Source organism: Chiloscyllium plagiosum, chromosome 6 (assembly GCF_004010195.1).
Source record: "Chiloscyllium plagiosum isolate BGI_BamShark_2017 chromosome 6, ASM401019v2, whole genome shotgun sequence".
Taxonomy (NCBI): Eukaryota; Metazoa; Chordata; class Chondrichthyes; order Orectolobiformes; family Hemiscylliidae; genus Chiloscyllium; species Chiloscyllium plagiosum.
The window spans coordinates 72546847-72573267 of NC_057715.1; the positions used below are offsets into that span (position 1 = coordinate 72546847).

Below are 26421 nucleotides of genomic sequence, written 5' to 3' on the forward strand. Positions count from 1 at the left end.
TTTTATATCTTTCCCCTCTCACCCTAAACCTATGCCCTCTAGTTCTGGACTCCCCGATCCCAGGGAAAAGACTTTACCTATTTATCCTATCCATGCCCCTCATAATTTTGTAAACCTCTATAAGGTCACCCCTCAGCCTCCAACGCTCTGGGGAAAACAGCCCCAGCCTGTTCAGCCTCTTCCTATAGTTCAAATCCTCCAATCCTGGCAACATCCTTGTAAATCTTTTCTAACCTCTTTCAAGTTTCACAACATCTTTCTGATAGGAAGGAGACCAGAATTGCACGCAATATTCCAACAGTGCCCTAACTAACAAATGTCCTGTACAGCCACAACATGACCTCCCAACTCCTGTACTCAATACTCTGACCAATAAAAGAAAGCATACCAAATGCCTTCTTCACTATCCTATCTAACTGCGACTTCACTTGAAGGAGCTATGAACCTGCACTCCAAGGTCTCTTTGTTCAGGAACACTCCCTAGGACATTACCATTAAGTGTGTAAGTCCTGCTAAGATTTGCTTTCCCAAAATGCATTTATCTGAATTAAACTCCATCTGCTGTTGAAAGATTGGAGCAACTGGGCTTGTATACCATTGAGTTTAGAGGGATGACAAGGGATCTGATTGAGACGTATAAGATTATTAAAGGAATGGACATTCTGGAGACAGGAAGCATGTTTCCGCTGATGGGTGAGTCCAGAACCAGAGGACACAGTTTAAAAATAAGGGGTAGGCCATTTAGAACAGAGTTGAGGAGAAACGTCTTCACCCAGAGAGTTGTGGATATATGGAATGCTCTGCCCCAGAAGGCAGTGGAGGTCAAGTCTCTGGATACTTTCAAGATGAGATGGATAGAGCTCTTAGAGATAGTAGAATTAAGGGTTATGGGGATAAGGCAGGAACAGGATACTGATTGTGGACGATCAGCCATGATCATAATGAATAATGGTGCTGGCTCGAAGGACCAAATGGCCTACTCCTGCATTTACTGTCTATTTTTTTTTGGCAGCAAGGACTCACGGCGTTGGTGGGAAGTAATCTATACATTTCTTTTTCTTTTATTTCTCCTTCTGTCTTTTATATTCTACCATGGTGCCAGAGAATAGCAATTATATACAATTTTCACTGTACACCTGTATTCCTGTCCTTGAGTACATGTGACAATAAAATCTAAATCTAGATCTGAATCTAAATCCTTTGTTCGTGTCTAGACCATTAATGTACACTACAAAATGCAAGTGATCCAGTATCAAACCCTGTGGTACACTACTTCCAGTTGTAAAACACCCTCAACCATCACCCTCTGCTTCTTGCCATTAAACCAATATTGAATCCAATTTGCCAAAGTGCCCTGGATTCCATGGGCTTTTCTTAAGGTTCTTAACAGGTCTGCCTTGCAAGAACTTGTCAAAAGCCTTACTGCAGTCCATGTAGACTGTTTCAAATACATTAACATCTGCAAACTTAGTCAACTCCTCAAAAAAGTTCAAATTTGTTAGATACGATTTCCCCTGACAAAGCTGTGTTGACTGGCCTAGATTAATTCTTGTCTGTTCGAATGGAGATTAATTCTGTCCCTCAGAATTGTTTCCAATAGTTTCCCTACCACTTATTTTAGACTCACTGGCATGTAGGTTCCTGGTTTATCCCCACCCTTCTTGAAGGATGGTACTACTTTAGCTGAGCTTTAATCCTCTTGCATACATCTTACACCAGAGATGATTTACATAAATGATTTGGATGCGAGCATAAGAGGTAGAGTTAGTAAGTTTGCAGATGACACCAAAATTGGAGGTGTAGTGGACATCGAAGAGGGTTACCTCAGATTACAATAGGATCTGGACCAGATGGGCCAATGGGCTGAGAAGGCAGTGGAGCAGGGGAAAAAAGGATGGTTACAAATGCATGTGGGATACTTGTCTTTATTAGTCAAAGATATTAAAAACAAAATAATGAGCTTATAATGAAGCTGATGATATTGTTAGTTGAGCCACAGCTGGAGTACTGTTTGCAGTTCTAGTCACCACACTCTAGGAGGAATGTAATTGTAACAGAGACAGTAGAGAAAAAAATCACCTGGGCCGGAGCAATTCTGTGATGATGACTGGGGTTGTTTTCATTACAACATATAAGGTAGGGGCTAACTGCTGGAAAATGGGATGTTGGATGACTGGTGCGGACACGATGGGCTGGAGGATCTATGTTGCAAAAAGTGTCTCTAAGCACCAAAGGCAACACACAAACATAATACAGGCATTAGAACGCACACACCGAGGCTTTTAAGGGTTAAAGTAATGAAATGATTTTGGGTTAAAAATGCAGGTATCATTCATGTCACTTATAAATACCCATGATGTTAGGGTCCCTTTCCTAGAGCGGCGAACGAGAACGACAGAGCGGACTCATGCTGGGGAAAAAAATGACTACTCAACTGAATGAGAAATAGTGGCGACCTAGCACCAAGCCTGAGACCCATGACTTGATTATGCGTGGACTGAAGAGCGAGTTGTCTTTTAACCAAACAGAAATCTTCCCGAAGTCGATGAAGAACTGAAACGCCTCATCAAGGTTTTTAACCTTCAGTCCAGGAGCGTTGAGCCACGGTGGAGGTCACAAGGTGTGCGCTAAACTATCCGCCCCGGTGGTCCCTTCCCCGTCTGACATTCCTTCCCAGTGACTCCAGACCGGGAATTCCCCCCTCCGTTCATGGCCCACCGCTTTTTAAACATTTCCGAATACACCGTCCCCGGTGTATTAGATTCCAATCGAAAAAGTCTGGGAAAAACAAAGAAACCAAACACAACACGTCTGTCTCTCTCTCTGCGTCTGTAAAAGAAAGTTAATGTGCTAAGTCTGCAAGGCTTCTGAGCAGAAATGTCAACCTGTCTTTTCGTTTTATAGATGTCGACAGACGTGAACATTTTGGTTTCCGATTTTCACTTTCTTGTCCAGTTGCTCGGCTGAGGTGAACAGTAAATGCATTTTCCATCCGTGCCAAGGTTAGCTGGAGGGATCAGTGAGGAGTGACATGTGCACGGGACAATTGGAGTTGATTGCAGTATATATAACTAACGGCATATAATGTATAATCGTCTCACATATATTAAACACACTAGACAATTTAGGACACAGTGACTAATACAATGACATTTTTTTTAAACTGCAGCTATCAATAACTCTAGAAAAACTAATGTGACGCTTATATCGTCTCTTTTCAGTAATTCTTGCACACACGTTTTACAGCTGGAATGAAATCGCTATGCAAAACCATAGCTCCACAAATGAAGGGCATGTCATGTGTGAAATTATGGAACTGAGCAAAGTACAAAGCTAATGGAGCTAATGCTCTGGCTTCTAATGAACAAGACCAGAATGATAGTCAAATCCATCTCTGGGAGGGGGGGGGGGAAGTGATATATTGGTTAAACTTCCAAGAAATAATAATTATTATTTTTGATGCATATTCATTCCTAATCTCTGAAGTACCTGAGCAAGTGACCATTGTCAAAATGCTGCTGTCCCGTGATGGAACGCATCAGAATAAACAGGGCGCCTGTCGCTGATGGTTTTGCAAACAGGAAAGTCGCAGGTTACACACACCCATGGGTTCCACGGGTGTACTCCCTGTGAGCGCCGCTGGGAGCTGCGTCCTGATCGTTCCGGCCTGGGTCCTGTCTGTCTACCCCACTAAAAGAAAGCGAGCTGTTGAGTTCTCACATCACCCGTTGCTGTTTGTGGGAGCGGGCAGTGCCTGGGACTGGCGACTTCACAGTTGCGCCCGCACTTGCAATGATGCCTCGTGAGCCGCGAAGCACTTTACGAGGCTCGGGGCTGTGACAGGCGCTACGCAAATGCAAGTTCTCCCTTCACCGTGTCAATCAAACAAACCGAAGCATCTTGTGGGGCATGGAGGCCATCCCACAGCTGTGCCTGCACATCCATTCACAGCCAAGCACACCATCCAGACTCACTCATGGATAGAGAGCAGGAACGGAGGATGGATAGACACAAATATTGGACTAAATAGCCGTCACGTGAAAACTCACGTTCAATGGTTTCCTGGGGAGCCACCGGCATTCTGCGTGCTGGGAGCAGGAGTATTGGTCCCAGGGTGAGTGAGAATCGTCCCATGCTGCTTCAGAAAGCCGGCGATCAGCTTTGGTCAATAGGACAGGGTAGGAGAGAGTGCCGGAGATAGATAGCGCATGTCTCATCCCCCCCCCCCACTGCCAGCCACTAGACGCTCCCAACACCACCATCTTGCATGTGCACCGATCCCAGCGCCACAACATTCAGCTGGACACATTCGCTCTGACTGTGTGTGAGTGGAGACTGCGGAAAAAAAAAATGCCCAGACTGGATTGTTAGGAGGAGACCGCGCTGTGCCCTGTGTGTAACCATCCTCGATGCCTCTCAATCACACCTAACAGAAGAAGATGAAGCGGATCGGCAGGCAAATTGTCTTGCTTTGCTCTGGCTTTTTGGGGCTTGCTTTAGGAGCTTTTCCCACCAGTGTACAAATAGGTAAGATCTTTGATCCGATTTTTTTTAAAAAAAACTATTTCTCGCACAGTATGAATCTTGTAGCGATCTGTCCGTGCACCATCGACTGGTGCATTTCAAATACAACGGCCGGGATATCTCTCCCTTTTGGCTCAAGAATTTGCGATCAGTTATAAAATATTGATGCGTGTGGAAGATAGTTATTTCGGGAAAAGGTAGAGTTGTGGAAGATGTTGGCCGTTTTCTGGTGTTTTTGGAGGGAGTAGTAGGTGCAGTTGTATTATGTTGGAACACTGCAGTACTTGTACTGGGGTTGTCAGCTCTTAATGGGATGCTGCTGGCTCGCTCGCACCGATGTTAGTCAGTTGCCGAGAAAAGTTCTCATCTGATCACATATGTGTGTATATATATATATATATATATATATATAGCTTGTATTCCGTTCACGTTGTAAAACTGCAATCTAAAGAAAAGGCATGTCAGATCATTGTAGCACTACACCAGTCAGAATTGCTGATAAGATGCATTACCTGCTACTGTGTGCATGGTGTATATATTGAGATATGGTCGTCAGAATAAGATTGACTGGTTGAGGGGAAAAGTTAGTATTCTCTGTTATACGGACAAGCTGTGGAGGAAAGTCATTCTGTAACATTAGAGGGTGTAAAATGGAATATCCATTATCTTACACAAGCTGTAAAGTTAATTCCTCTGACGGTGTTTTTAATGCTAATAGATATATTTGGGGGTCTCCCAAAGTGTGCATCGAATGCTATTTAGCAAGGCTGTGTTAATGAGATGCTTCCTGTTCTGTCTCCACTGCAAAATGACCCACGTTCAAAAGTTGAAATTCCATTCGCGGTCGGGGCTTTTATTTTGCTTTTGTGGCGATGTTCATGTTTCAAACGTGATTTGAATGTCTTACTGACATTGGAAGTTTCCTATATATTAAAACGGTGTGTTCACCCCCGGGATGTTAATCAGTAATCGATGTGTCCATTCGGTCTTCACTGCACGGCCGAATGCTGACGTTATTCGATCTGTGAATATTTTAGCCGGGCTGGGGGAAGAGGGTCATGATTTTATGTCAGAGTTTAGAGGGGTTTTGTTTTAGATATCGAGTTCTAACACAGCATTGATATCGATGATATGACTGGAGATGAGGAATGAGATGTTGTACGGTATTGCATTTTAAAAGTGGACCTCTCGCTGCTTCTGTTGTGATTGGACGGCGTGCCGGTTCGGGAGTTCGGGTTGAGCATGACTTCGAACCTTTTTTTTTAAGTTTAGTCAAACTGCTGCAAACTTGCTCCCTCCACTGAAATAATGCTGCTCTCTTGGGGGCTGGGGGTGGGGTGACAAGATGCGATTAAATATTTTGCTTGTATCTTTACCTGAAGGTGGCTGATTGGTTTTTATGTAATGGCACGGTGGGTTTTCCAATGCATCAGTGCGTGGCCTGTGTTGTGATCTGACAGGGACTGCGAATGGAATGCTATTAGCTAATTATCCCTCCGTTGTTTTGTTGTTGTTTTTTTCTCTCCGTTGTTGCAGGAGGGCTGTTCATGAGATATTCTGATCAGGAATACAGTGCATTCCGCTTTGCGATTTATCTTCACAATACTAATCCCAACACGACTGAAGCCCCTTTCAATTTGGTTCCTCATGTGGACAACATTGAAACAGCCAACAGCTTTGCTGTAACAAATGCCTGTAAGTAGAAAGCACTTTTCTTTATGTTTGAGCCGTTTATCGAAAATAATCGATTGTCACCGGGAACACTCCAGACTGCGGCGAGTGGCCGTTTTAGTATTGACTGAAGCCTTCCCGCTGCTCTGAGCACGTGATTTGAAAGAGTCGTTAATACTTCCAGTTATTAAGCAAAAACAAATGTTTGGAGTTCAGGTGCTTTTAAATGTACGGTTACAGCCAAGGAGCTGGAGAGACCGCCTTTTCCTTTTTTATTAGCCTTTCCCAATGAAACCCAGATTGGCTGAATCATTATGGGTTTTTTTTATGATGCTATCACCGTTTTTAGCTGCTGCAGGGAAATAAAGGATTTCCCTGGGAATCTCCTGTAAAGGCTTTATCAGCAGATATAATGTTTGTAGTTAAAACCTATGGTTGAGGTTCAATTAGAAACGTTAGTTTGGGTTAACAGATATTGGAAAAATCATGGTTAGATTTAGAAACGTCAGTCCGTGGCGGGGTTAAGTTGTCTTTTTTTTATTGGTTCACGTATCTCCATCTCGGTATCCTGCTGACTTGTTTCGTTTATGACTGCCTTTGTTGTTAATAATACCAGAACTTGTGATAGCACCCAGCTCCAAACACTCCTCGTATGGTGTTTAATCAGAAATAATAGAACATCAATCAGCATTGTATCTAGTGTAGAATGCCCGGGAACTTGAGATATTTACGAAATATTTGTTTCTTTAGTTTTTCCAGAATTTTTTTATCTCAGTAATGAATATTAAAGAGGCAAAATCTGGACTAATTCAACACCCCATGAACTTTCTCAAGTCTATCTTGAGGCAATTGTTGTCCAACCAGTAGAATAGATACAAGTTTATATAGAGAATCAATCCATGTCTCTGCATATCCCCAACTTTAACATTGCCACCAAACACAAGGGATCAGTCCTGGGTCAATTGAAGAATGCAGGGGGCTATTCCAGGAGCAGCAGGAACATCAACCACGTTTGGCACTTGCCTTAGTTACACACATTGGTGGGACTACCCTCCAGTTTTTTCTTGTTAGGGCTCTTGCCAATGCATCTAGTGAAGATTCTTTTCCCCTCTTCTATTGCTTCACTGTCACTTCAAGAGCCATGCACAGAATCTCTTTGTGATCCCTTCATCTTCCTCTCAACTTCGCTTTGTAAAATTTCTGCTGATGTATGTGGGATCAGTTGCATATGAATGTTGATCGTATCCAATTCTCCTTCTCCAACAACTCTTCTGACATCTCTACTGTTTCTGTATTGTCAGATTGCTTCTTCAACAACCAGTCTAACACAAATTGTATTTTACTCCTTCCATTAATACTAGATGCTACCACAAACCCTGTCAATGACTCATTCAATCTTCTCCCTAGATACCAGACCGCAACCTCATATCCCACATCACACCAAGACCTGTTCAGCCATTGTCTTTGCTTTTCATTACTGTTACACCATATTTTTAAAAATTCTTACTCTTGCGTTGAAATCCTTTGTAACTGTGACCCTCCTTACTTGAGTAACCTTGTGCATTTTTTTCCTATCATTGTGGTGCCTTTAGCTTCCTCAGCCTCATTGTCTGGAATTCCCTCTGGAACACTCTTTACTTTCTTCTTCCTTTAAGACCTTTCTTTAAAATTTCCTCTGATCAAGTCTCTTTACTCCCCTTTTTTTAGCTCCCTTTCTATTATTTCCTTTTGCACCTCTTGATATTTTTCTGTTTTTTAAAAGTGGTGTAAAAATGAGGTGGTTTTTATTTTGAAAATGTAACATTTTTTCAAAATGAAATGAAAGATAGCACACGGGCTTTCTTTTAAAGGTTTTAATCTAATTAAATTTAGGACTTAATTTATGTTATGCAATCCTGTTTTCTTGTTCACTTACACTGGGTATAGGCATTGCTGGCTGAACAAGCATTGCCTATCCATATTTGCCCTTAAGGTGATGCTAAACTGCATTTTTGAACCTCTGCAGTCAATTTGATGGAGGTGCATCCACAATGACATTAGAGTTGGAGTTCAAGGATTTTGACCCAGTGATAGTGAAGAAACAGCACTTTATTTCTAAGTCTGAATACTGAGTGGCTTGGAGGGAACTTGCAGGTGTTGGTGTTCCTGTGTGTCTGCTGACTTCCACCTTCTAGGTGAAAGTAGTTGTGGATTTGGAAGGTGCTGTCTTAGGAGCCTTGGTGAATTTCTACAGTGCATTTTGTAGATAGCACCACTGAAAATCAGTGGTGGAGGGACCATTTGCTTGTGGGTCTGGTGCGAATCAAGCAGACTGCTTTGTTCTGGATGGTGTCAATCGTTGAGAGTGTTGTTGGAGCTCATTCAGACAAATGGGGAATATTCCATCACATTCCTGACTTGTACCTTCTGTACAAGCTTTGGGGAGTCAAGAGGGGAGATACTTGCTGCAAGATTCCTAGCTTCTGACCTGCTTTTGTAGCCACAGTACTTGTACGTATAGCCCGTCCAATTTCTTGTCAATGGTAACCCCGAGGATGTCAATAGTGGGTTTCAGTGTTGGCAATACCATTGAATGTCAACAGACAATAGTTAGATTCTGTCTTAATGGGAATAACAATTTCCAGGCATTTGAGGCATGGCCGTTACTTTCCAATTGTCAGGCCAAGCTGGATGTTATCCAAATCTTTTTGCATTGGAAATGGACTGCTTCAGCATCTGAGGAATAGTGAATAGTGTTGAACATTGTGCAAATATCACCACTTCTCACCTTTTATGATGGAGAAGTAATTGAAGAACAGCTGAAGATGGTTAGGCCAATGACATGCCTGAGGAACTCCTTCAGAAATGTCCTGGACCTGAGATGATTGATCTCCAACCAAACACAGCTCTCTTCCTTTGTGCCAGGTATGATTCCAATCAGTAGAGTCTTCTTCCCCCCCAGATTTCTATTGACTCCAGTTTTGCTAGAAATCCTTGATGGCACATTGTCAAAGGCAATCACTCTCACCTAATTTTGGGCATTCAGCTCTTTCCTCCATTTTCAGACTGAGACTGTGATGAGGTCAAGAGCTGGGTGGATTGGTGGAACCTGAACTGGGTGTCATTTGAAGAGGTTATTGCTAAGCAGATGCTGCTTAATAGCACTTCTGATGACATCTTCACTCACTTTACTGATGATGGAGAGTACACTGAGAAGGTGGCAGTTAGTCAGGTTGGATTTGTTCATTTTATTGTGTACAGGATATGACTGGGCAATTTTCCACATTGTTGGGCAAATGCCAGTGTTGCAACTGTCTGAAATAACTTAGCTATGGGCATGGCTAGTTCTGGAGCCCAGCTCTTCAATACAATTGCCGGAATGTTGTCAGTACCCGTAGTGTTTTGCAGTATGCAGTGCCTCCAACCGTGGCATAAATCAAATTGACGGAACACTAGTCCTTGTGATGCTAAGGTCTTCTGGAGGAGGCCCCAATAGGTCATGCACTCAGCACTTCTGACTGGAGATTGTTATAAATGATCAGCCATATCTTTTTGTATCGATGTGCTGGTCTCCCCGACTTATTGAGGATGTTTGTGGAGAGTCTAACCTTTTGAATCTGCCCACTGTTATCAGCACGATCCAGGCAACTAATTAGCCACCTTTGTATAGCTTGAGGCATCTAATGCAGAAATAACACCTAGTTAGGATCTAGAAATTCATGTTGATGTCAGGGTCCCAACCCCAAAACAAAAATCAAACCCTTCATGTTTTCAGAATGCCACACTGTGAAGGTTCTGAGCTCCAATCCTGTTTTGCAATGAGTTGGTTGATCTCCAGTGGGGTTGGTAGATTGAAGCATGAAGTTGGCCTTAGCACTCTAATTTCAGTGGAACGTCAGCCTGAGCTGCTGCAAAACATCTTACTTGGACGCACACTGCATGATGCTAGATGATGATAGCTCTGGGTTTGCTTTTGATATTTCCAACTTGAGTTGCCTGTAATTGTTTTTATTGAGACTTAGACCAGACCAATGGATAAGTATACTGGAGGGCGATCAATCAGTTTGAAATTGCATTCCACTAAATCTCATGACCTTTGGGGAAGAGGTCAAAACCGGTAAGAAACACCTTAAAGAATATCTTCTGTTTTCAATTTCACTGAATATTCACTTTAATTCTGAAATATAGAACAGTTCATAACCAGCATCACTTGAACAATGAAAATAGAGTTTCTTCTCTGACAATATACATTCAAATTCTTCCTTTCGTAACTGGAATATAGAATGATTTCACATCAACCTTCTGCGACAGTATCCATGTATCTGTGTTTTAAACCTGGTCTCTTTGACCTTATTTTGAGTTTCTGATCTGGGATAGGATGTTTTCTTATGAGATCCAATATCAATTTTTTTGTTTGCTAACTTCTTTGTGAAACACCTTGGGTTGTTTTGCGACATTAAAGATACCATAAATGCAATTTCTTGCAAGAAGAGACAAGATAACACAACACCACACAACAAGTGCACAGCAATGTGCTTTTCCCTTTATCATGTAGTTCAAGCTCCTAGTGTTCACATTATTTTCATAAGTACCAGTAAATAGCGTCCAAATGTTGCAATATTGACAATTGTCTAAGGCAGGAATTTGGTTTCAGCCATAAAATGAATAAGAATTTAAAGCAGATGTCCATTCTTAAACTCCGCAAAGTAACATTAGGAGTTCCCAGCCCCAAAACCTGATGGAATTAATCTAAATGTCCCATCTGGAGTGGCTCAGTTTTTGACATCTTGATGGAGTAGCAATATCATTTATTTTTCCTTCAATGTGAGAAACCAAATAGCCACTGATGTAATTGAAGGAGATTGACACATCGTGATTTGCATTTGCCAATGTTTCAAAATCTGTACCAGGAGGAACTTGCATTTCAGTGTGTTAATTAAGTTATACAATGCACTGGTGCAAGGTGGAGTTATTTCTTCTCCTCCTCCTCCTCATAGCACATGAATTGTAATGAATACTGAATATACAGGACACATATGTTGGTAAATTTAAATACAAAGATACAGAAACCAAATGCAAGCCTGAATACAGTGATCATCATATTCAAATACAACAATTGCAAATGGGAAATACGTTTTGTATCCAATAGGAATTATTAACAAGCCAGAATTGTGTCGAAAAGTGTGGTGCTGGAAAAGCACAGCAGTTGAGGCAGTATCCAAATAGTGGGAGAATCAATGTTTCGGGCATAAGCCCTTTATCATTCCTGATGAGGAGTTTATGCCCAAAACGTCAATTCTCCTGCTCCTCGGATGCTGCCTGACCTGCTGTACTTTTCCAGTGCCACACTCTTCGACTCCGATCTCCAGCATCTGCAGTTCTCACCTTCTCCAAGCCAGAATTGTGACAATATGTAGTGATATTAGCCACAACAACTAAGTTTAGATAGCTGAATAGATAGTGGAGGCTTTAGTAGTGATCTGTCAGGTATTGGTGGAGTCAGGGAGCATCCCAGAGGACTAGAAAATTGCTAATGTAATCCCCCATTTAAGAAGGGAGTAAGGCAAAAGATGTTAAATTATAAGCTTATTAGCCTGACCTCAGTTGTTGGTAAGATTTTGGAATCAATTATAAAGGATGAGATTTCTGAATACTTGGAAGTTATGTTAAATAGGGAAAAGTCAGCATGATTTCATCAAGGGGAAGTCATGCCTGACAAATCTACTAGAATTCTTTGAGGTGGTAACAAGCAGGTTAGAACAATGAGAGCCAATGGATGTTATCTACTGGACTTCCAAAAGACCTTTGATAAGGTGCCACACAGGAGGCTGCTTTGCAAGATAAGGACCCATGGTATTAGAGGCAAGGTGCTAGCATGGATAGAAGATTTGCTGTCTGGCAGAAGGCAAAGAGTGGGGATAAAAGGGTCCTTCTCAGGATGGAAGCTAGTAACTAGTGGTGTTCCACAAGGGTCAGTGTTGGCCCCACAGCTTTTCACTTTATACATTAATGATTTGGATGAAGAAACTGATGACATTCTGGCTAAGTTTGCAGATGATACAAAGATAGTTGGAGGGGCAGGTACAATTGAGAGGGTGAAGAGGTTGCAGAAAGATTTAGACAGGTTAGGAGAGTGGGCTAAGAAGTGGCAGATGGCGTACAGTGTGGAAAACTGTGAGGTCATGCACTTTGGTAGGAAGAATAGAAGCATGGACTATTTTCTAAATGGGGAGCAAATTCAGAAATCTAAAGTGCAAAGAGACTTAGGAGTTCTAGTCCAGGTTTCTCTTAAGGTAAATGTCCAGGTTGGGTCAGTAGTTAGGAAGGCAAATATAATGCTGTCATTCACCTGTAATTGTGGGCGGCACGGTGGCACAGTGGTTAGCACTGCTGCCTCACAGCGCCTGAGACCCGTGTTCAATTCCCGCCTCAGGCGACTGACTGTGTGGAGTTTGCATGTTCTCCCCGTGTCTGCGTGGGTTTCCTCCGGGTGCTCCGGTTTCCTCCCACAGTCCAAAGATGTGCAGGTTAGGTGAATTGGCCATGCTAAATTGCCCGTAGTGTTAGGTAAGGGGTAAATGTAGGGGTATGGGTGGGTTGCGCTTCGGCAGGTCGGTGTGGACTTGTTGGGCCGAAGGGCCTGTTTCCACACTGTAATGTAATCTAATCACCTCAAGAGGACTACAACATAAAAGCCGGGATGTACTTCTGAGGCTTTATAAAACTCTGGTCAGACCACATTTAGAATACTGTGAACAATTTTGGGCCCCATACCTCAGGAAGAATGTATTGGCCCTAGAGCAGGTCCACAGGAGGATCACAAGAACGATCCCAGGAATGAAAGGCTTAACACATGAGGAATGTTTGAGGACTCTGGGACTATACTCGATGGAGTTTAGAAGGATGAGGGGGGAATTGATTGAAATGTAGAGAATACTGAATGGCCTGCATAGAGTGGATGTTGGGAAGATGTTTCCAATGACAGGAGAGAAGACGACCCGAGGACACAGCCTTAGAGTAAAGGGAAGACCCTTTAGAACGGAAATAAGGAGAAATGTGTTCAGCCAGAGAGTAGAATTCATTGCCACAGAATGCCGTAGAGGTCAGGTCATTGAATATAATTAAAACAGAGATAGATAAGTTCTTGATTGTGAAGGAGATCAAAGGTAACCGGGAGAAAGTGGGAGAATAGGGTTAAAAAACCTGTCAGCTATGATCGAATGGCGGAGCAGACTTGATGGGCAGAATGGCCTAATTTCTGCTTCTATGTCTTATGCCCTTATGGTCTAAACTGGCTTGCACATTACAATATAGGTATATGTACTCTGTTACGTTTAGTTCACATAAGTCCACTTCCGTTTAGCAACCAAAATAAACACTCAAAGCTTTAAAAATATACATGGAATTAAATTTTTGCTTTGGTGTCTTGTCAATAAGAATATTGAAGAATGAACAGACCAAACAGAGCCACATGCACCCTTACCAGCAATGAAATTAGACCAATCTTAATTACACCTACATGTGGTTACCGAATAATACTTCACTAACCCTCCAACTTCGAACTTCAGTATACTCCTTTACGTATACATCATTATCAGTGACAGAGACTTCAGCTAGGTCAATTGGGCTCTCTCAAAACCACTCCCTGGCTGTCTTCCCAGCTCGAAAATTTATCTTGTGACATTTGCTACACTCAACATCTGCTTTTCTAAGAAGTGTTTTGGATGCAATATACAGACCAAGTTGATTCCATATTTAAAGTTATGCTGTCAGGTAGAGACAGAAACTGGATAAAGGAAAACAGAAGAATGTATGCACACAATTATGACTGGACTCCATAACATTTGGAGATGTAAGCTTCACAATCTTGGGAGATATCATCACAGAACCGGATACACCCAACACAACCAAACAAACGTTATGAGCATAGATGAAAACAGTTAACAAGATTTTAATAAAGCAGTTAGAATGTGCAACTTATGACCACATGATGCAAATTTTTTTCCATTACACTTGTCCATGGAATGTGAGCCTTACTGCAACAAGGATGAACAATAAATGTCAAAGAAGGTGATGGTGGTGAACTGCTTTCTCAGCACAATTCCAGTGGTGTTGGTATCCCATGGGATTATTAGCTGAGAAATGCCAGGACTTTGACCCAGCAATGACAGAAATAGATTGCCATCCAAAGCGTGGATGATGTGCAGATTAGAGGCAGAATGTGTTCGTTATATGTTGCCATATGCCAACTGCCCTTATTGTTCTGTGTGGCAAAGATCACAGGTTTGGAAGGTGCTGTTGAAGAAACCTTAGTGAGTTGCTGCACCAGTGATGGAGGAAGTTAAACAGTGTGGATGAGAGCCAGTCGAGTGGACTGTTTTGTCTTGAAAGCTTCTTGAGTATTGTTGAAACAATATTGCAGTCAATGGGAAGTATTTCAATGTAAATGGTGGAAACATTTTAGGGAATTAGATGAGTTAATCATTGAAGAGTACTCACACTCTATCCTGTTCTGTTGACCACAATATTTATGACTGACCCAATGAAGTTTCTGGCCAATAGTAACCCTCAGCATGTTGATAGTGGTGGATTCAGTGATGGCATTCTTGTTGAATATGAATCATGTGATCCCTGCTGGAGATGGTAATTGTGATACAATTGTGTACCATGCATTAATGAACAGCCCAAGTGACCTTCTGTGTTGCCCATGTCTTGCTGCATGCTGATGTAGACTGCTTCTTTATCTGAGGAATTACAAATGTACTTGAACACTTGTTATAGAAAAGCTAGATAAATACGTGAGACAAAGGAATAACAAGGTACGATGAGGTACAATGTGGAACAGTTTACAGGGATATGGGCCAAATGGGATCAAATGGGACTAGTTTAGTTGGGAACGTGATTGGCATGGACTAGTTAGACCAAAGGGTCTGTTTTATTTTGTATGACTCTGTAATTCTATGACAATGTTTGTACAGCAGTTTAGAAGTTGATTTTACCAATGTTTCTGTTGTTAACTTTGTCCTTTTTGAAATTTGGAAGCACTCATGAGCTCCCTTAAGAGGCTGCTGCATTTTCCAAAAATATTGCAAAGTTAATGCAAGCTAACTGACAATGCAATGAACATAACACTTGTCCCTCAAGCCAAAGCTGACCAGAATCCTAAAAAAGATCAATTGTCTGATTACTAGAGGTTACCAGCATTCATGTGATTAAATCTCCTATAATGACATGCACTGCCACCACCTGAGTGTACCAACTATTGTTCAACTGAAGGGCAAGCATTCCTGATGAAAGGCTTTTGCCCTAAATGTCAATATTCCTGCTCCTTGGATGCTGCCTGACCAAGTGCTTTTCCAGCACAATACTCTCGATTCGAATAATTCTCCTAGTAACACATATTAACACAGCTCCTCTCATTTTGTGGCATAACACTCAATGTTAAGGAGGGTCTAGCTTGGATAACATTTGAGTTCCTTTGTCACATTCTAACCGCCATGATTCTATCCATTCAGATTTTTGTTTCGTTGATGTTTTGATCATTAGGCACATTTTAGTGGCTAGCCAAGTCCACGTGAGACTCTCTTGGGTCACAGCAGCAGGAGAATTCCAGAGACCCACCACTGGTTAGCTGAAAGAAATCCATTTCAATTGATCCTTGAGAGAAGTATATCTCTAATCTCTATTTTGTGTGAACAGCAACTTAATATATCTTCTTTCCACTTCTGCCATAAAATATAATCTGAAAGCCATACTGAGATACAAGTACATTTGTAGATTGTTGGATTGTTCATCCTATATTTAATTTATTGCAAAGATTACATCACTTTCTTTATTGTTACTAACACTCCAGTATCTTCACCTGTACAATCTCAAAACTTCTTAATGCTAGGAGTGTGCAATTATTTCAGAATGTGAGATTAAAATGACTGTAATTATCATTATGTATCTCCAATGAATGATAACATAATGACTTTTTTGGACATGGTTGTTCATTCCTGAACAATGACTTTATGCTTCAGCCCTAAGCTTCAGGAGATAAATTATCACTGTGATGATGCTTTGCTGCACCAATCAACTATATCAAGTGGAAATACAACGATAGAATTTGGTCAACCTGTACCACAGCGAATTTACATGTAGTACATGGTGGGAATTATTGGTTTTTCCCAGCAACCACTTGTGTTACTTACGGTATTTCATGAATTATAGAACAGTAAACTCTTTTTGTCACTTAAACTTTAAAGCAAGTGAAAATTGCCTTTGAAATGGTGTGTTGTATGCAAGATGACTCTCGGCTGGCATAACAGAATGCAGAAATAGAAAATGTTGTTAAAAGTAACCACAATGCCCTGCAGAACCGATAGTAGAATGTTGGTCATTCCTGATGAAGGGCTTTTGCCCGAAACGTCGATTTTGCCTGTCCTCAGATGCTGCCTGAATTGCTGTGCTCTTCCAGCACCACTGATCCAGAATCTGGTTTCCAGCATCTGCAGTCATTGTTTTTACCACCATACTTTGAAGACTGAGCTTGACATTTGTAGGGCATTCTGCTTGAAAGGGCACAGCACTGCTGAAAACCTGTAAATGTTTAAATGCTAAGAAGGAGTTGGAGACAAGTTGAAATGCAAAATATTTTGTTGAGGAATCAATATTTCAATGCAAGCTTGGTTACATGCAATGATGCTATCTGCACTTGTACTGTTGACTTTCCGTCCTTCAATTCATACATTTCTGCAAGAAAGGGCTGTTGAAGATAGTAGAATCCCTCATTCGTAATGTAACATTGTGTATTCAGTTTTTGTTCGATGCAATTTCAAAATCTGTTGTTTATCATCTTTTGTAATCTTCTGAAGTTTGGAAAAAAGCGCGACCATAAAGTCAAACAATACCACCATGCGCTCACTTAATCCCGCTCTGCCTTTCTTTGAAGCTTTCAAACAGGTAGCACATTCCTGACCCTAAATTATTCTTAAAAGAGAAAACAGTATGGTGTCCTAAAATGTAAATATCAAAACCACTCTTGATAAAGGTTAACTGCTGAATTCATACTCCTAATGTGATTAATTCAAAAGGTATTTGCTCTTTGGAAGCAGAGATCGATGATGGGAAATGTAGCAATTACACACTCTCAGCATAACACTCTACACATAGGAGCAGATTTCAGGAATTGAGGTCAAGGAGTTCACCTCTGTGAATATACAACACACACACACACACACACACATCTGCCTCACTAATGCAAAAGTATTTTCAAAATACATCGTGTAGCAAATGAATTTTCACCCCTTTTCAAAAGAAAGTAAAACCACAAAAAACACCTTTTTTAAATAACAAATGTCTTGAACTTTTTTTTTGTTTTGGTGAAATCAACAAACCTTTTAGGATGTGGACCCAGGAAACTCAAGCTAATCCCACATTGTTGTTGCAATTGCTGCCCAAGAAGAATACTTTGTTAAGGGATGGCAAGTTAGAGGGCATGGCATTGCATGTGATTGTGTTTAAACACTGTAGATTTCACAAATGGTTAAGAAGTAGTTGCTCGCTTTCAAGTTTGATTAATAACTTATAGATGCAGCCAACGCATAATTGATATTCTGATATTCCCAGTTTTAATACCAGCATAATCACATGTTATGCTGAAATATGAAAGAATGAGAAGATAATGTGAAATTGTTGCTATCATGTTTGTAACTTCAAACAAGCTTGAATGTTTATGTTCCCATGGCACATGAATAATTTCCAGACATGCTTTAAAGAGATAGGTTTGCTCATAGAAAAGACAAAGAGAAATAATCTTCTTTACCCATTGTTTTCAGTAAAAAAACTTGGAGGATGAAGCAATGTGACTATGTATATTTTTCTCCAGTTGTTAATTTAACTGTGAAAATAATACAAAACCAGAGAGTAGAATTTATACATTTGGATCGTTTTTCTCCTTACAATGATTCAATAAAGATTTGGAGATTCCATTTCTTTAGACAAATTGTTATAAAAATGAATAAGTGTGTTTTCTGCACTGCAAGTTACTCACATAGTCGTCTATATTTAATTGGTATGCACAATTCTTAGATCTCCTGAAGACAATGGATTCTTTTTTACAACACTCTAATTAAAATAAATCCACAGTCTTTATGAATTTGAACATTAGCATTACTTGAATTTTGGAAAAGGGATAAATATTAGCTTGGATCACTGACTAATGTCAGGTCAATTCTGATTCTGGACTCATTCCCTTACAGTATACCAGTTCTATATAAGCAAGTACATTTATATGCCGTAACAAGACATGTGCCTGTGTAACTGTACAAATGTATGTGGGAGACCTGTGTGTGTGTCTGTACCTGTGTTTACACATGCATCAGAATTCCTATTTTCAATATAGCAAATACAGCACCAGCTGTGACCAGGCAATCACCACCAAGATGACAGATCATTTCAGAAGTTCCAAAGCAGATGTCAGCCCTGCGAAACAAGGCATGAGCAGAGATCACCCATTCCCCAACCCCGTACCCCAGTCAATGGAGAGTGTAACGTGTGGGACGTGTAGCAGCCTTTCTAGAAATGGCTGACTCAGACCACAAAGGAAATGGTGCAGATGTCTTCCCCACCATTCTCAGGTTGCATTTCTACCATCTCTCACAGATGGAAAAATGTTAGTCACTTGAATATGGATTAGAATCTGGTTTATTGGGTTATGAGCAGTTGTTGTGGAAAAACATGAACAGTTATTTCAAAGTCATGGACATTTCTAGTCTAAGTTTACCCCCTTCACCTATCAGACTGGCATGATGCAAATGTTAATTATTCATAACTATGGAATAAATCTCTTTAACAGCCTAGGTGAAGACAGGTTATGAAGAAATTCCAGGTGGACAGTCTGGGAATCATAGACCTAAAGTAACTTCTGTTTAACCCTCTCTCCTTTTCACCACTTCCCTCCACCCCATGCATTTAATACTTGTGTTATATCTCAAATATGTTCGGACATTATTATAAAATCCACAGCAGCATTATTTTTCACCAGTTCGCTCGCATTCCTGACAGCTACGTTTTTAATGTTTTTATAGATTTCTTGCCTATACTTGTGTGTATGTTGTCACCTGTTTTGCAAAGCTTTTACCAAACTGGGCTGCCCAGAGCAAATGCATTCCTCCTGATTCCAGCAACTGCACTTGATTTGTACCACCACTACCCCCACTTCCTACTGTCCATTTTGTAATGCATGGTTAGTTGCTCAAGATTCATTCTGTTGAAATGGACAAGCTGTATCTGGGGGCACAGCACTGTTAGTAAATCATGCAAATAATTATAATGAGAGTTGAGGCTGAGTTGCAAGTTGGCTTTGAGCCTGTTCAGTACGGGGTGTATCATCCTGTACACTGTCTTGGTCACAGAACCTGGAAACCGACCATGATCAAATCTTATCCCAAAGTTCTGCCACTACTCTGGGTTTCTCCAGTCCATAAATTGAATGTGTCAGATAGTTAAACCTTTTTTCAAATTTTCAAATATATCATGCTTCAAAACAATCGTGGTTTATGGGAAAAACAAGTGACAGCAAACAATTTTATAAAGTTGGATGTCTGTCTATAAATATCTTTCTGGCATGCAGTGACCCAATCCTCATTCCCCTGGTATACATGAAACATTCTCAAGAGATTCTACAGCGTGTAATTGTAACATCTCTTTACAGCAAGAAAATTAACTAAAATGAAATGATATTTGCTGTTTGCTATAGAAAAACAATTGTTCTTAATTTGAGAGAGATTCTTGGATTTGAAAAATAAGCCAGCAGCATAATTTTAAGATTCAGCCAAGCTGACATTGTGTGTCAATAGATCTGACCTGGGGAATCAAACATTCTTTACATTGTGGCCTAGCAGCTGTTTTGAAGTGAATGAAATTATGCAGCATGTTCACATGAATACAGACTAAGACTGGCGAATGTGCAAATTTATGTAATGTTACAGTCAAGGATCAAGCAATAGCATTGTATAATCCTGGATTTAAAAACAACAAACTGAAAATACACAGGTCAGGCAGCATTTGTGGAGCTAGAGAGAGACCATTAATATTTATTGTTAATCTTGCATCTAAAATGTACCCAATTCTTAAATGGGCAGTTTGACTATGGAAGAGGACAGAGTGTGGCAGGACGTATAAAAAGGGGTCTGTGATAGAATAGAAGGGATAAGAGAGAGGAAGGTGTTGGCGTAGTGGTAATATCACTGGACTAGTAATTCAGAATCTCATTCTGGGAGCATGGGTTTTGCCATGGTGGAATTTGAGTTCATTAAAAATCGTGCAATCATTACCATTTGTTGTAATTATGCCATTCTTGCCTGGTTTAGCCGAAATGTGATTCCAACAACAATGTTGGGACTCTTATCTGCCATCTGCACATTTAGGGATTGCGAGTAAAGGCTAGACTTGCCAGTAACACCTATATCCCATGTTGTTTTTTAAAAGCGAATGAATAGGTGAAGGATTGGTGGAAAAGGCAAAAAAGAGTGGTAATGGGAAAAGTAAAGAGATGTCCAGAGGACATGTGATTGATAGAATGATTTTAAGAAACCACTGTCCAAAAGCAAAAGAGTAAAATTAAATCTGGCAAAGATAGACAAATTAAGGGTAGAGATTAGGTGCTAAGTTTGTTGAACTGAGTCTGAAAAGTTGTAACATTTTTAATTGAAAGACAAAGTGCTGGTGTTGAGCTTCAATGGAATGCTGCAGGAAGCTGAGGCCAAAGAGGTCTCTGAAGTCATTGATTGAGTTTGTGGTGAATAGATATTGATAACCCCAGAACCGTCACTGCTTTTGCAGAATACTGTACTAGCCAGCAACGCAGTTGGCAAAATCTGTATGAAGCATTTTAATTTGTTAATGCTTTTGCCTAAAATGACGTTTGTTTATTCATGAAAAACTTATTTAGGAGGCAAGATTTACTTTCACAATTAATCCTGCAATATCGTGCAGAAGATCATGGGTATTATACAGTAGCCATTTTTCTATAAATGTTGTTTGGGAAAATGTTCATGAAACATGCCATTGATTCCATTCCCAGTTTTCTTTTCAGTAAAGGTCAGATATGAATAATGAACATGAAGGTCTCATTAGGCACGGCAAAAAAAAGTTTTGCAATCTATCATTTGCTGAGAAGTGTATGAATAAAACATTTGAGGGATGTCAGAAGCTCACATAGTTTAACTTTTCAAATAGATGACTGACAGGCTAATGGGATAGGATTTAAGCCTCAAGGTGAAACTGATGTTTCAGACATAAAATGTCCCTTCAGTTATTGACCTGTAATATTGTTTTCATTTTTTATTCATTCACAGGATGAGGGTGTCACTGACCAGGCCAACATTTATTGCCCATCCCTAATTGCCCAGAGGGCAATTAAGAGTCAACTACATTACTTTGGGTCTAGAATCACATGTAGACCAAGCAAGGATGGCAAATGTTTTCCCCTGAAGGACATTGATGAACCAGATGTGTTTGTCCACCAATTGACAATGGATTCACAGTTACCATGAGACTCTTACTTCCAGATTTTGCTGAGTTCAAATTATGGCATCTGCTGTGGTGGGATTTAAACCTGCGTCCCCAGGACATTACCTATGTCTCTGGATTAACAGTCTAGTGATAATATCACTAGGCCATTGCCTCCTCCTTGAGGCCGAAGGAATTGGAAACTATTGTACCTGTCATTTAAGGAACAAAACTGGTGACTGATGTGATGCATTTGTGTCCATTACCTACCAGAAGTTTGCATTTACCATACTGGATCTGCCTTTGCATACATGCCCAGTACAAATACTGGAATTATGCAGGAACCACACTATGTAATAGTAAAACAAGGATCCTATCCTGGCTGTAGAATTCTTTAATTGAAATTAGAAGTGTACAACACCTGACCTGCCCTATGTAAACCTGCCCAGCAAATAGTGGCACGAGCCATTAATAAATGCCTTCAGGTGTACTTTCCTCCATACAGGTTAGTCAATGGTTTGTGTCTTTAGTTGCTAATCAAATATTTCTGGGCTACTTTCCCAATCTATACCTAACTTTGAAAGCTTTGGAAACAACTATTAATAGTTAGACTATTTAGTCTGGTTTTGTAGCTCCATCGATGTGGAAATGATTTGATAAATTTGAAGAGGGACCGAATCCAGGATTCTGTATGGTTGGCATGGTGCAGATATCATTCAGTAGTCCTGTACTTCAACACAGCATTTTAGGCACTACCACTCTCCCCATTATTTCCATGAGATCAAATCATTTTGTTAAGTGATATGGTTCATGGCACCTCAAGGAGTTAGGAGATACTTGGTGTAAATTAAGGAATTCTTTATGAAATATTAGATTAGATTCTCTACAGTGTGGAAACAGGCCATCTGGCCCAATAAGTCCACACCAACCCTTCGAAGGGTAACCCACCCAGACCCATTTCCCTTTGACTAAGGCACCTAACACTATGGGCAATTTCTCATGCCAATTCACCTAACCTGCACATCTTTGGATTGTGGGAGGAAACGCAGGCAGACACAGGGAGAATATGCATTCTCCACACAGTCTCCCGAGGCTGGAATCGAACCCAGGTCCCTGGCGCTGTGAGGCAGCGGTGCTAACCACTGAACCACCATGCCACCCCAATAAATGTGGCGAGTGTGTAGATGTCACAGGTAAGTTCAGCATGCTTTTAATGCAATAATTCATTAAGGACCTGTACATTAAAAAAACGTGTATTACATTTGCCAACATAGTCAATGTATTCTGGTATAATGGAGTATTTTACCCACTTGATAAAATCCTCTTCTACATTTAACATTGTTAAGATTCCAACTTTAATGTGTAATCTAAACTCTCTCTCCACCTTTACATTGATTTTAAAGTCCACAACTTTGTAGAGCTTTTGTATACTTTCCCAGTATCCATTATAGGCCAAACTCATGGGCCTATGATAACACTGGTGTTATGACACAGGGACAGCAAGCTAGACTGAATCGTCCTCCCTGTCCCTATATTTATAATGTTGTAGAATTAAAACATTCAATGACTCTCAAAATTGCCCCAATAGTTCCTAACCAGACTTTATGAATAATTGATACTAGATACCAAATTTATAGCTTAAACAAAAACAATTTATGATTAATATAGTCACTTTACCACAGCAAAGTTAAACAAGAAGATATTCTAATTAATAATTATGAATTAAACCCACCTATTAATCTTAGCCCCCCACTCTCTCACAGACACAGTTAAGGGATAAAATAAAAGAAAAAAAAATGTAACTGGCCAGTTCACTTAAGCAGATTTGATAATGCATAGTATCATAGGCACAAGGGATCGTATCTTGCTTGATTTCCAAAGAGACCAATCAATGTAAATAACTTCCAATGGGTTCCGAAGAATATTCACATAATTCTTACATCTGGGATTCTATTCTCTGAACTTTCAACAAGTTGCTAAGAGGATGATAACCAGAGAACAACCAAAGCTCCATGCTTCACCTTCTGACTAAAACACAGTTCAAACTTTGATTTCTGTATTTGCTTTTCCAACATGTTCTTTGTTAGATGGGTCCACCTCCCTATGATGGACTCTCTTAACATCCAAACATCTGCTAGCCTTAAGCATAATGTATCTCTGCCACTGAAACATCTACAGTGTCCTTTGAACAATAATCAGCCTGCAATTGGCTTTGAGGCAGGTCTCATAAATATCAGTTTGTTTGTTCTTCCCTTCTCTTAAAAAGAAACAAGCTGCTGACAGTCATCTTCAAATCACAATTCTCAGTTCCAAGCCAACACTGGAAAAATAAAGAAAACTGTGAAGTTTCCAGTACTGGGAAGTCATTACAATGCTCACAAAACTGTCAGATTAAACAGGCAAGCATTTAACAAACATGTAAAAAAAAATTCTCACCCACTCAAAACAGTTAAACAATGCACCCAGTCCCATTCACAGTTGTGAAAACATCTCCTACTGACCCGAATTCATTAGTGAGTTGGTGTTTAGCCAAGCATTCACAGTAGCTCAGGAGAAACAAACTGAATGGATAGCCACCTGGCTTACCAAATGATTGACGAGATAGATAGGTAGAAATTAATGGGTCAGAGCAAGGATGATGCTGCAGTGAGTGGAGACGTCAGCATCCAACCATATTCTAGTGAGGACCCAGATCAGTCTGGGCAAGTTCACTATCTGGCATTGTCAATGGTATTGGTAAAGTGACCAATTTGTGACCTTGTACTTAATCTGTTTCTTATGAAACTGACCTTGCAGAAGTTATGGAAAGAGAAAAGTGAGGATTTTTAAAGGACTGAAAGTTGGCAGTGTAAATTATGTGAGTAAAAGAGGGAACAGGTGGATTCATATGTGAATGAAGTTGCACAGAGTTGTTGTGAATTGTAAGGTAGAAAATCATGCAGATGCAAGGGGAGAACAGTTCAAGTGAAGGACAGATAAAGGGCATTTTACTATCTTTTCAGCGAGTTCATTCACCTGGGTGTACCCATTGTAATATTCCATGTCTTTTGTTTTATCTGGAGGACTTTCTGTCCAATGAGGGAAGCAGAAACTATTCTGGCAGCTTGAAACACTGCCTCATTGAACCTGTTTTGTAAGACTTTTAGAAATGTACACCCTGTGGGTCCCCCTTCCCCCCCCAACTGTAGTCTTCCCATGAAGAGTTGCTGACTGCGTTTGCTTGCCAGCTTTTGGATGTGACTGGATTTCTAGTCTGACATGTCCATTTATATGGTATGGGTTAACCCAGAATGCCATTGTGCTTCAGTTTTCTTTAATGGCATGTCTGTGATTTTGTTGTCAGCTGAACAGGAATGCCTTGGTTTAATAAAATCAAGATACATTAAATATTTCAAGCATATCAAGAATTGTCTGTACGGTATTTTGTTGATTAGTAAAACAGAAATTAGAACTGTAAAAGAATTTCAGACCTTTTTTAGATGAAGCTACGGGATGGTTTCAGTTTTGAATGACTGGTTGCATATCTTATAGACATTTGTTTGATGTGAATTGTGCATCCTCTTGTCAAGAGGGTGTTAATTGGCTCATTTATAATTGACTAAATAAATCATTAAGTGAATCTGGAGTCAGGATACAGAACAGGATTGTTTGCACTTTTGTTTTATAAACTAATGATAAATATTACACTGAGGCATTCAGTGGAATGCCAGTAATTCAGATATAGGAAGACCTTGAAATAAAATCTGGCTTCCTAGGACCATCTGTAAAATCCACAACTGAAGCATGGCTTGACTTGGCCTGAGGACTCTTCCTCATTCTGTGTCAGAGATGCTGGTGTGAAGCCAGGAACAATGCAGACAGCAATGTGAAAAACTAAATAGCCCTGTTCGATTATCATAATTTCAGTGGGATTGAAAGCTTATGATAGTCTTTTTCTTTTGTCTGATCAGGCTGATTTCAACCTACCTTTTTGCTTTATGTTAAAATGCATTGTGGTGACAAGTGAACATATTTCTCATGTTGAGATCATGATCTGTGTAGAGATCAGATGTTGCAGACCTACATTATAACAGCATGTTTTCTGAGAATTTATCAATTTTTTTGTTTAGTTGTTCACTTCAAAGCTTGTGGATTACAGTCTTGCCCACACAATGAATAATCATGATAGATTTAAAGTCCATTTATAGCAATCAAGTGTGAAATCCTTTTTGAGGAAATATGGAATAGGATTATAGGAAGGATACAAACAAAATGCTGCAGATGCTGGAAATCTGAAATAAGCTCAGAAAATTCTGGACAAGCTGAGATGGTCTGACAGCATCTGTGGAGAAAGAAACATTGGATGAGGCCAATCTTGGCCAGGAATTCCCATGTAGATAATTAACCTGTTGATGCTAACTTAATACTTGGGTTTGTCACTGTTGGCCTCCTGGAACTTATGAAACTGATTCTGGATCAGTGGTGCTGGAAGAGCACAGCAGTTCAGGCAGCATCCAAGGAGCAGCGAAATCGACGTTTCGGGAAAAAGCCCTTTATCAGGAATAAAGGCAGTGAGCCTAAAGCACAGAGAGATAAGCTAGAGGAGGGTGGGGATGGGGAGAAAGTAGCATAAAGTACAATGGATGAGTGGGGGAGGGGATGAAGGTGATAGGTCAGGGAGGAGAGGGTGGAGTGGATAGGTGGAAAAGGAGATAGGCAGGTAGGACAAGTCCGGACAAGTCATGGGGACAGTGCTGAGCTGGAAGTTTGGAA

The 26421-nt window shown here is 40.4% G+C and overlaps 1 protein-coding gene across 8 annotated transcripts in view; it reads left to right on the plus strand.

The window, feature by feature from the left end:
* The first annotated feature begins 1910 nt into the window (after nt 1-1910).
* Nucleotides 1911-26421, plus strand: part of LOC122550693 (glutamate receptor 4) — a 250306-nt gene continuing 225795 nt past the window's right edge. For 7 of the 8 annotated variants that reach the window (XM_043691813.1, XM_043691814.1, XM_043691818.1 and 4 more), the window contains exons 1-2: nt 4121-4527; nt 6061-6219. In XM_043691813.1, the coding sequence (XP_043547748.1) occupies nt 4440-4527; nt 6061-6219 (247 nt within the window). In that variant the 5' untranslated portion in view covers nt 4121-4439. The other variant, XM_043691817.1, reaches the window with a different exon arrangement.